Here is a 12,500-nt window from a genome sequence, read left to right on the forward strand (position 1 = left end):
TCATGGATTTTCTCAAGAGAACAATCCACTAGGGTTGAGGAATCCATCTACGATTCCCGTCTATCCGCCATGTTTTAGCCGGAGCTGTGAATGCGTAATCTACAGCTCTGATTTGATAACCGTAATCAGGGAAACGCTTTTTTTCCGGGAAAGTGTTTCTAAGAAAAACTACGTTGTAGGTCTGTCAAGAAGGCTCCTAATGATGGCTCTCTGTTGGTACCTAAAAGACGTGCTAACTTCTTCCACTTTTTTGGCCCGCCAAGCTCAATGTTGGGCTCATCAATCGACAATCTTTATTTCCTTGGCTAAGCTAATCTTGGCGGGCCTATCAGTTGACGTATAACAAGTTAGTTCTTTTCAATACATGTATCTACATATATACCTATGCATGAAAGAAATATGCATGTATATGCAAGGGAGAGAATACATAGAATTTCAGTAAATAAGATTTATGGCAATTCAGTAGTAGTGATAATATCTTTATATAATAGTGTTTTAATTGTGGCTTTAGAGGGTCTCACTGGGGTTAACCGCTAGCCGTGAAAGGTCAAGAAAAGTTAACCGTTAGGCGTGAAAAGGACAAGAAAATAACCGTTGGCGGTGAAAAAAATTTAAAGAACTTAGCGTGTTTTTTGTTATTTTGAAAAGTGAAATAGGGATTATTTCGAAATATTTAGAGGCTTTAGACCACTCGACACCGTTTTACCTCCTTTGCTCTTCTCTTTGACATTCGGTCCCGCTAGGCTTGTCTGAGAAGACAAAACAAGTCCCAAATAACCCCCAGTAAGAGAGGATGAATAGAATAGATCTCCACGCCACATCATAGTTTTTAAAATCTATTTTTAGTTTCACAAAGCTATTTTAAGTTTTCCTTCCTAACGCCACACATATTTAAAATTCTATTACGTCATTACGACTGGCCAATCTGGTGCCTCTCTAAGGGCCGATTTACACGATACGATGTTGTCGCATGCGACAAGCTCACGACAGGCCTACGACATGACTTACGATTGTCGCAGCTTTTTAAAACATGTTTTAAAATGCTACGACAGTTTTTTTGACGTACACAACAATAGTAAATCATGTCGTGCGCTTGTCGTAAGCCGTTGTCGCATGCGACAAAGTCGTACCGTGTAAATCGGCCCTAAAAAAGGCTGCGTACTTAAAAATTCGATTTTAAAAAACTACCATTGCCCCATGTTTGGGGGTTCTGTTCTTTTACCTCATCCTCTCTTGCACCCAGTTGGTGGTATTGACAGAAATGTAAGTAGCATTCTGATGACCAATGACTTGTTCTATTCAATGGGGAGTTTAAGAAACGACGACGGCTATGACTACTGCAACGCGACAAAACAACGATATAATTGGTTAAAAGATCATAAATAATCGTGCTGCACGTGCAGCACGGTTTTTAGCAAGTATGTTAGCGATCTGTACGGGTCCGCAAATGATCCCAGGACCGCAAATGATCCCAGAACCGCAAATGATCCCCAAACTGTACCGCAAATGATACCAGGACCGCAAAAACATTTTCATGCTCAATACGAAATGTCCCTGAATCGAGGCCGCTGGCAGACCCGATTTTGCTAGGAAGATCGAATGAGACTCTGCTCGCAGGGTTCGAGAAACGGGCCCCTGGTCAGAATCAGTTCAGAACTGCGTCCAAGTTAGTTTTTGATGATTGCGTCCGGTAATTAAAATGTGGCAAATTTATAACAGCGAGGCAAGAAACAAAATTCAGTCTTTCTGGAAAACTATAAGCCATGACTTACAGTGCGACGCGCCTTAGCGTGGCCATAGTTAATGCATGGAGATGGTTATGAAACTCGACAAGTTGCTTTGTTTCATGTTTTTGTCCGTATTTTTGGCCTTGACTCTGCACAAAACACACCTTTTTTGAAGAAGATAACCACTCAAATCCTTCGATTTAATTATGCGTATATAATTTGCGAACCCGTGCGAAGCGAAAACAAAAGATTGTGCAGGGTCTCGGTCAATTCAACATCGATTGCGACATTGTTATCGCTTTTGAAAGGTTTTAAGGTTTCATAACCAGTCCCTCGATTAACTGCGCCGTGGCCACCAAACAAAGTTTTTTAGAAATTGTCCGCCAATCAGGATGTGTGAATTTGATTGACAGTCACGCCTGATTGGAAAGTTCGCACAGTTGTAAGTTGAACACCGTAGCATGGGTTGTTGAGTTGACGCATTTACACGTAATTGTCAAATGTTAAAGTTTGTTGGGTGGCCACGGTAAGGCGCATTGCACTGTAAAATGATTTGAATAAAAGCGCTCTTCACATTAAACTTTGTCTCCACTCCACAACAAATAGCAACACAGCATCGCTGAACCAGATAAGTTTATTTTTGCAGCGCCTGGCGAGAACAAACCCGAACTCTATATAACGCAAACAATTTACAAACTACGTAACAAATCCTTAAAAAGCAACCAAGGATAAAGCTATCTCCGCACAACACTTTAATTAATGCGCAAAATATATAGCCTACTACTCTGAACAAGCAATCAGTCTTCGTACCAGTTAGGCTGGAGAACAACAGCTCCGTCATTGCATTTGACTATAAGATAAACAGGCCATATTGGCCTACTTGCCCAAATAAGCTCACATTGTAAGCTTTGTGCCAGTCAGGCTGCCTGTTAGGCTGGGGATCATCAACTCAGACGTACAATATAAGTAAAATACAATATAAACGTAAATTACAAAAAACTAGTGGAGCTGAGCAACCGCAAACAAAGCAAATGCGGTTTGAACGGAGGCCAGAAAAAACCTGCCAGAAAAAACCCCTGTGGGGAAAAAATGTGCAGGAGATCTGGGTAGGAACCAAGGCTCATGCTCCAAGCGATTAGAAGCCCATCCTACGATCGAAGGCTTTACAAAAAGGAAATGAAAACAGCCGATCCTACCACACTGGATGCATGGTACCTAGAAAAAAAAACTAAACAAAGAAAAAATTAAACGAAACGAAAGAACGCGGTTGGTTCGGAAGCCTAGATGACAACCACGTGTTATACCTGGTCTTATATACCCCTACATCGTTGCCCATGATGCCCCGGCCTGGAACCCAGCAGTCTTATGCGCTAGCTCACTCGTCAGAAACAACATATCTCTATCCAGACCATTCCACCCTCCATGCCATTCCGCAATTTTTTTTTCGGGATCATTTGCGGTCTAAAATGTAGATCATTTGCGGTCCGGGATCATTTACGGTCCAATATGGGATCATTTGCGATACAGTTTGGGGATCATTTGCGGTTCTGGGATCATTTGCGGTTCTGGGATCATTTGCGGTCCCGGGATCATTTGCGGATCCGTACGGATCCTCTGCATAACGACGACGTGAAATTACCATATTTGAGGTTTTGACGACAACGTAAGCATGCAACAGCGAATCTTTCATTCTCTATTTCCACTCTGAAACCGCTCGTACCAAATTATTTTTAGGGTACTTTGCCCATATTGTAGGACGTGAACGAGACTGAATAATCGCAAAAGAGATAATTATGATAAAGCAAAGTTGTATTTTGAGGTAACGTTTTCGTCGACCGTCGCCGTCGTAGATCTTAAACTCCCTGATATGTGTATTAAGACGCTACTAAGTAACACACAGAACCCCAAAAAGCAGAAAAAATTGTTTCATTTTCCACGGGGGACGTTTCTTTGTTTTTCATGTGAGTAAACCGCGACGGAAAAAACATAACCGTTAGCCGTGGAAAGGCGAATTTTTAAACCGTTAGCCGGGAAAGCTATCCCCCCATTGAGACCCTCACTTTATGGTGTTTTGGTACAATCACAAAACTCTAGTAGAACCAATGAACCATGTGACATCCTTTGCTAAAGAGGAAGGGGATTATAATTAAGAGTGTTATTTTGACTCTAGGTCATCAAGCATTTCCTCCAAAGTTGATCCAATCCCAATTGATAAAAGGTAAGCAATTTGAGTTTTTGTTTCTCTTCCTCACTCTCCCTTCTGCTACAACAAGTTGCAAAATTAGTGGAGATACTTCACCTTCTTGGAGCGTTGTTAATTTACCTATTTGCAGCCCCCTTCCCCCCCTTATCAATGTTGCTAGCAATACAAAAAATTGCTGAAAACTGGGAAAGATTGGAATTGTAGATACAACGGGTGTTAGAAGCTAGAAAAGCTGTTTTTTAACGGGAGTGTCTCACCAATTTTGCAAACTTTTTAGCTGTCTAGCTCGTGTGAGTGAACCAACCGGTTTAAATGAAAATAAAGTGACTGCTACTCTGTAGCTGTCGTTATACTAACTAACTTAAGGGTTCTTAGACTTTTAAATAACGTTTATCTGCGCTATTTGAAATGGGTTCTTAGACTTAAATAATGTTTATCAGCGCTATTTTTAGGTAGTCTGCAGTCTGCAAATGTCAGACACCTGTTTAGTTACCCTAAACATCTACAACTATCTTTTGTGATAGACCTCATCAGAGCGAAAAACATGGCATTGTACTATGACCTCCCGAGTGATCGTATTTCGTCTAAAAATAACTGAAATAAAATTCTCACACCCCTAAGGTCTGCACTGGTTTGCACAGTTTTTGTTGCTCTTCCTCCTTGCTCTCCCTTCAGCTCACTGGCTAGCTCGTGTAAATGAACCAACCAGCTTAGCTGAGAATAAATTGACTTCCACAGTGTACCTGTCGGTGACTTACTGTTCATAACATCATTGATGCCTCGGAGTGTTTTCCTTATCCTCACAGTTCGCTTTTCGACACCGGGCTTTATGAGATAGGGCCAGAATTGAGTGTCGCGGTAAGAATTGGATTTATGAAATATATATATTATTTACCGGCCGGGTGGTCCGTATAGGGAAAAACTGTGGCCGAGGTCTCGAGTACGGCCCAGGTCCGCAGGCCGAGGGTCTTACTCGAGAGCGAGGGCACAGTTTTTCCCTATACGGACCGAACTTGGCCGGTTTATAAAGTTTTTTTTTTTTTTTAATGCTTGAATTCTATTTTTATAGAGCAGGGGAAAGTGTGAGAAAAAGCTGGGTAAGTCTTGGTTTTATTTTATACGTATCAATACGTATCGACCTGCTCTACCCACCCACCAACCCAAATACTAAAAAAGGACAGTCACAACACTGGGAATTGCTACTACTACGCCCCGTGTAGATATTTGTGATTTGTATCTAATTAGCCACTATCAAAAATACCATGATACGCATTGTTTGTTCCTCCAAAAATTTTGCACACGCTTTGTTTCCAGTTTCTCCTCGGACCATTGTAAGTCCCAAGATAAAATGAAAGAAATGCTTATGCAAAATTTTGGAGGGACAAACAAATAGTACTATTGTGTTTTTGATACTGGCTAATAAATATTTGTGAGACGGGGCATACGGTTTATAGTCCTTACTCGAGAAGACTTGGAAGTCTAACTTTTTGCAGATGAAATTACAAAGAGAGCAGTTTCTCCTCAGTTATTTTAAGATCCAGAGTTTTGATCTGGCTAGGGTTCGTACCCTTTACCTCCTGCATTGCAGCTTGATGCTGGAGCGTCAATTATATTTATATGAAAGACAGGTGTATTTGACTTGCGGATGAAACAGTTTAAGATAGAAGCTCTGTTTTATCAGAGATTTCCAAAACTTTGTTCCGATGACGTTTAAACACTGATTAAGTGCAATACCTTTGCTGTTATTAAAGTGCTACTTTGACCAAAAACTACATTCTCGGCGTCTTCTACTGTTAACAGTGATATTTTGTAAATGAGATGCTTATCCCTGCGGAATTGAGCCTTTTGACTAAAAGCATACATCCGCGTCGGCGGAAACTTAGAAAAGGCTGGTCAGTGACCTACTTGTTTTCATGAGGTAGATATGCATAATGAAGTTAAGAGACCTGTGAGGAAATCTTGACAGAAATCCAGTAATCGGGCAGTCTCTGTTCCCTGTCACAAGATAAGGATTCTGCATGAAGTCAACCTCGTAAAGAACAGCTTTCTCACGGATTACTAAAACTTGTTTCCTCATTTCTTGGTCAGAATTCTAAAACAACTGGAAAAGAAGTAGTGACAAAACCTTTATACCGAGCAAAACCATCGTCAAAAAAAAGGTAAGTAGGAGTTGGCTAATTTTGTGATACCTGTGTACAGCCGCCACCTCCCCTTAGAAAATGGTATGGGTGGCTGTACACAGGTTAGTTTTTTGGGGGGTAATAATTGCTTTTGTAGTATTTTATTGGTAAGCAAGGAAAACGAAAACTGTTGTATTTGTTTGTTTAGCCTTCAAGTTAAGAAAAAATGTACAGACAAAAGGAGAGTTTAAGCGTTGCCTCAAATTTGTAATTTAAAAAACGTTACCTTTAGATGCCGTTAAACACATAAGTAAGTTTATTTTTCCTGAACGTCTACAACTACATTTTAGACCTCATCAGAGCGAAAAACATGGCATTGTGGTATGGCACCCCATGTGGTCCGGTATTTCATTTAAAAATAACTGAAAAGAAATTTTCTTCCCTAGCTAAGTGCTTGACTGGGGTTGCTCCCTTGATCTCCCTTAATGGAACTCTTATATTTCCTTGATTTGACTGATTGAAAGAGCTTGACACATCTTAAAAGTTCAATTCGAGAATAAACTCCAAAGCCCTTGTGTGCGCTTGTGCAAACTGTAATTCACAGCGATATTTTTTCCTGTACTCACTACAGACTCTCGCTTGGGGTTTTTGATAATTGAAATTCTCATGGAATCCTTAGTACCAGGGGCCCGTTTCTCGAAAGTCCCGAAAACCTTTCGGGCCCGAAAAGCCATTTGTGAAACTGCCAACCGCTTGCTTTGGAAAGCCGATCTTTTAACATGTTTTCAAGGTAACAAAAAAAAAAACTTACTGTGAGATTTGACGACTTTAATCCTCTCCGTTCTTGAGATACAGAGGAAATTGTGACACCCGAAAATGGCCCGTCAAGTTTCGGGACTTTCGAAAACGGGCCCCAGGAGCCCATCAGTGGGAGCTTTCCTCTCCCCTTTTACTTTTGGATCTGGCGTTTTGACAGACCTAGTTATTTTTAGAAACACTTTCCCGGGAAACAGCGTTTCCTTGGTTAGGGTTAGCCGTGAAACGTCAAAAAAAGTTAAACCTTTTGAGGTGAAAAGGACAAAAAAATAACCGTTACCCGTGAAAAAAACTAAAAGCATGAAGCGTATTTTTTTTTTTTTTTTTGGTACCTCCATTACTCTCCTCTTTGATATTCCGTCGCGCTAAGCTTGTCTGACAAGACAAATTAAGTCCCAAATTACCCCCAGCAAGAGAGGATGGGGTAAATGAACGGATCCCCATGCCCCATCATAGTTTTTAAAATCTATTTTTGGTTTCGCAAAGCTATTTTAAGTTCTCATTCCTAACGCCGCGCATAAAATTTCATTACGTCATTACGACTGGCCACTCTGGTGCCTCTCTAAAAATAGCTGTGTAGTTAAAATTAGATTTTAAAAAACTATCATTGGTCCATGTATGGGGGATCTGTTCTCTTACGTCATCCACTCTTGTCCCCAGGTCGAGGTCTTGGCAAAAATGTAAGTCGTATTCTGATGACCAATGACTTATTCTATTCAATATGTGTACCAAGACGCTACTAACACAGAGAACTCCAAAAAGCAAAAAAAAGAATTGTTTCATTTTCCACGAGGGACGTTTCTTTGTTTTTCATGCAAGTAAACTGCGACGAAAAAAGAAAACCGTTAACCGTGAAAAGGCAAATTTTTTAAGCGTTACTCGTGAAAGCTATCCTCTCACTGAGACCTTCACTTTATGGTGTTTTCGTGCAATTACAAAACTCTAGTCGAACCAATGAACCATGTGACATCCTTTGCTAAAGAAGAAGGTGATTATAATTAAGAGTGTTATTTTCACTCTAGGTCACCAAGCATTTCCTCCGAAGTTGATCCATTCCGCACTGACCCAGTTGATGAAAGGTAAGCAATTTGAGTTTTTCTTTCTTTTCCCCACTCTCCCTTCTGCTACAACAAGTTGCAAAATTAGTGGAGATACTTCACCTTCTTGGGGCGTTGTTAATTTACCTATTTGTTTGCAGCCCCCCTCCCCCCCCCCCTTCCTTATCAATGTTGCTAGCAATACAAACATTTTCTGAAAACTGAAACAGTCAACATGGAAAGGGGAAGAGGGATGGGGGAGGTGGGAAAGATTGGAATTGTAGATACAACGGGTATTGGAAGCTAGAAAAGCTCTTTTTTAACGGGAGTGTCTCACCAATTTTGCAAACTTTTTAGCTGTCTAGCTCGTGTGAGTGAACCAACCGGCTTAAATGAAAATAAAGTGACTGCTACTGTGTAGCTGTCGTTATACTAACTAACTTAAGGGTTCTCAGACTTTTAAATAATGTTTATCTGCGCTATTTGAAATGGGTTCTTAGACTTAAATAATGTTTATCAGCGCTATTTTTAGACAGTCTGCAGTCTGCAAATGCCAGACACCTGTTTAGTTACCCTAAACATCTATAACCATCTTTTGTGATAGACCTCATCAGAGCGAAAAACATGGCATTGTACTATGACCTCCCGAGTGATCGTATTTCGCCTCAAAATAACTGAAATAACATTCTCACACCCCTAAGGTCTGCACTGGTTTGCACAGTTTTTGTTGCTCTTACTCCTTGCTCTCCCTTCAGCTCACTGGCTAGCTCGTGGGAATGAACTAACCAGCTTAGCTGAGAATAAATTGACTGCCACAGTGTACCTGTCGGTGACTTTCTGTTCATAACATCATTGATGCCTCGGAGTGTTTTCTTTTTCCTCACAGGTCGGTTTCCTACTTCATGCCTCCTGAGAGAGAGCCAGTATTGAGCTTGTGTGACCTGGTAAGGATTGGATTTATCAAATATATATATGTTATTTACCGGCCGGGAGGTCCGTATAGGGAAAAACTATGGCCGAGGTCTCGAGTACGGCCCGGGTCCGCAGGCCGAGGGTCGTACTCGAGACCGAGGGCACAGTTTTTCCCTATACGGACCGAACTTGGCCGGTTTATAATGTTTTTTTCTTTAATGCTTCAATTCTATTTTTATAGGGCAGGGGAAAGTATTAGAAAAAGCTGGCAAACTCTTAATTTTATTTTATACGTATCAATACATATAGACCTGTTATACCCACCCACCACTGACCCAAATCCTCAAAAGGACAGTCACAACACTGGGAATTGCTGCTACTACGCCCCGTGTAGATATCTGTGATTTGTATCTAATTAGCCACTATCAAAAATACCATGATACGCATTGTTTGTTCCTCCAAAATTTTGCACAAGCTTGTTTCCAGTTTTTCCTTGGACCATTGTAAGTCCCAAGATAAAATGAAAGCAATGCTTATGCAAAATTTGGAGAGACAAACAAAGAGTACTATGGTATTTTTGGTGCTGGCTAATAAATATTTGTGAGATGGGGCATACGGTTTATAGTCCTTTCTCGAGAAGACTTGGAAGTCTAACTTTTTTCAGATGAAATTACAAAGGGAGCAGTTCTTCCTCAGTTATTTTAAGATCCAGAATTTTGATCTGGCTCGGGTTCGTACCCTTGACCTGCCGCATTGCAGCCTGATGCTGGAGCGGGCTGAGCCTCCGGTGTGCAGTCTGTTGGTTCTTGGTTTTTTCTTAGCCCTTGACGTCATCCTTGCCCTCTACTACGTATTTATATGAAAGACAGGTGTATTTGACCTGCAGAATGAAACAGTTTAAGATAGAAGCTCTGTTTTATCAGAGATTTCCAAAACGTTGTTCCCATGACGTTTAAACACTGATTAAGTGCAATACCTTTGCTGTTATTTAAGTGCTACTTTGACCAAAAACTACATTCTCTGCGTCTTCTACTGTCATCAGTGATATTTTGTAAATGAGATGCTTACCCCTGCGGAATTGAGTCTTTTGACTAAAAGCATACATCTGCGTTGGCTGAAACTTAGGAAAGGCGGGTCAGTGACCTACTTGTTTTCATGAGGTAGATATGCATAATGAAGTTAAGAGACCTGTGAGGAAAGCTTGACAGAAAGCCGGTAATCGGGCAGCTTCTGCACGAAATCAACCTCGTACAGAACAGCTTTCTTACGGATTACTAAAACTTGATTCCTCATTCCTTGATCAGGATTTAAGAAGACGTGAAACAGAAAGTGCGAGAAGATTCCAAGAAGTGATGGACTCGTAAGTAGGAATTGGCTAGTTTTTGTGAGCCTTGTGTACAGCGGCCACCTCTCCTCGGGAAAATGGGATGGGCGGCTCTACACAGGTTAATATTTTTGGGGCTACTAGTTGTTTTTGTAGTATTTTATTGGTAAACAAGGGAAACGAAAACCGTTGTATTTGTTTGTTTAGCATTGAAGTTAACAAAAAATGGAGAGACATAAGGGGAGTTTAAGCGTTGGCTCAGATTTTTAATTTCAAAAACGTTATAATAAGTAAGTTTAGTTTCCCTGAACATCTACAACTACATGTATTCATTGACGTCATCAGAGCGAAAAACGTGGCATTGTGGTATGGCACCCCATGTGGTCCGGTATTTAATTTAAAAATAAGTGAAAAGAAATTCTCCTCTCGCTTGGGGTTTTTGATAATTGAAATTCTCATGGAATCCTTAGTACCAGGAACCCATCAGTAGGAGCATTCCTCTCCCCTTTTACTTTTTGGATCGGGCGTTTTGACAGACCTAGTTATTTTTAGAAACACTTCCCCCAGAAAACAGCTTTTCCTTGGTTACGGTTAGCCAATCAGTGCTGCATATTACGTATTTTACAATCCCCGCATAAATTAACTCTGGTTGAAACATGGCCTACAGACGAGAATCGGAAAGCTCAAATTCACAGGTAGAAAGTAGCGAAGGAGATACGGATAAATGGTATTTTGATGACGACTGTGAGAGCAATGAAGAATCTGAGAGTAAGAGTGAGAGTGAGTTAGAAAGTAGCGAGGAAAGTCATTGACACAAAGAAGCGACTACTCCGAAGGATTCTTGTCTGAAAGAGCTATGCGCCGGTACGGCTAGAAAGGATCTGAAAAGCGGACCAAAACAACGGCCTCAAGCTCTCTGAAGGAAGATAAAATGGAGAAATTGGCGTGATGGATTTTCTCAAGAGAACAAGCCACTAGGGTTGAGGAATCCATCCACGATTCCATTCTTTGATGCCACGGAGTGTTCTTCCTTGTCGTCATAGTTGTTATGTTGACATTCTAAGTCAATTCTCTGTTTGCTAGGCCACTATAAAGAAACCTGTCATAGACTTTATTCATAAATGGCACCTGTTTTCATATTCTTTTGCTAATGTGCAAATTAGCCTACCAAGCCCCATTTTAGAGTAAGAATTCTTTTCGATTTACTGTATGGTATCGAGCCTTAGTAGGCTAATGACAGGCGGACCAGACTGGGAGTGTAAAAAGTTATTAGGATTTTTATGGGAATCTCGATAACAAACTGAAAACGATATTTGCACGCAAAAGTTCTCAATAAAAAAGCCGTACTTTCTTGGCGTAGTGACTTTCTCGCTTCGTGTGTTCTTATTTGCCTGATTGAATGCGATTTAAGCGACTTCTCAGCTTTCCTGGTTGTCACTCGTACGTAAATGAAGGAAACGCGCCAAAGTAATTTCTAGCTTACCTCTCCTTTCTTGCCGCCATTTTGAATGCACGAACACGTGAGCTTGCGTACTAAGCTCTTGGTGCCCAACCTCCCTGCGTATCGGTTGCTAAATCAGTATTTGAGCGCCAGTGTGTGGAATCCTTTATCGGACTTATTGAGTTGTCGATAACTTTTAGTTGTCGATCACAAATAGTTGTCGGCAACTAAATCCCTAGTCCTTGTCTTCAAAGTTGGTATTTTGACACTCTAAGTCAATTCTCTGTTTGCTAGGCCACTATAAAGAAACCTGTCATAAATAGCATCTGTTTTCTTATTCTTTTGCTAAAGTGAAAATTAGCCTACCAAGCCCCATTTTAGAGCAAGAATTCTTTTCGATTTACTGTATGGTATGGCGACTTAGTAGGCTAATCACAAGCGGCCCAGACTGGGAGGGTAATAAGTTGTAAGGATTTTTTATGGGAATCTCGATATCAAACTGAAAACGATATTTGCACGCAAAAGTTCTCAATAAAAAAGCCGTACTTTCTTGGCGTGGTGACTTCCTCGCTTCTTCTGTGGTTATTTGCCTGACTGAATGCGATTTAAGGGACTTCTCAACTTCCCTGGTTGTCACTCGTACGTAAATGAAGGAAAGGCTGCAAAGTAACTTCTAGCTTCCCTCACATCTCGCCGATAAGATCACACTTCTCCGGCATTAGTCACGCTCAAACTTCGGCGATGGCCACACGGATAAATTTACTTTTCTTTGATTAAGTTTCAAGGTCCAGCGAGTATCCATTGCTGGATTCGCGCTAGAACTTGAAACTTGGTCAAAGACAAGTAAATTTATCCGTGTGGCCATCGCAGGAGAAGTGTGGTTTTATCGTCGAGATGTGAGGTAAGCTAGGAATTACTTA

At 40.9% G+C, this 12,500-nt stretch overlaps 1 protein-coding gene across 2 annotated transcripts in view; it reads left to right on the forward strand.

Annotated features, from left to right (window-relative positions):
- LOC137992511 (uncharacterized) overlaps positions 1 to 12,500 on the forward strand; it is a 75,665-nt gene that overhangs the window by 34,467 nt on the left and 28,698 nt on the right. For both annotated transcript variants that reach the window (XM_068837880.1, XM_068837881.1), the window contains exons 10-15: positions 3,898 to 3,945; positions 5,000 to 5,027; positions 6,019 to 6,089; positions 7,889 to 7,945; positions 8,790 to 8,847; positions 10,120 to 10,175. In XM_068837880.1, the coding sequence (XP_068693981.1) occupies positions 3,898 to 3,945; positions 5,000 to 5,027; positions 6,019 to 6,089; positions 7,889 to 7,945; positions 8,790 to 8,847; positions 10,120 to 10,175 (318 nt within the window). The remainder of the gene's footprint in view (positions 1 to 3,897; positions 3,946 to 4,999; positions 5,028 to 6,018; positions 6,090 to 7,888; positions 7,946 to 8,789; positions 8,848 to 10,119; positions 10,176 to 12,500) is intronic.

This window comes from Montipora foliosa, chromosome 2 (assembly GCF_036669935.1).
Source record: "Montipora foliosa isolate CH-2021 chromosome 2, ASM3666993v2, whole genome shotgun sequence".
Classification (NCBI taxonomy): Eukaryota; Metazoa; Cnidaria; class Anthozoa; order Scleractinia; family Acroporidae; genus Montipora; species Montipora foliosa.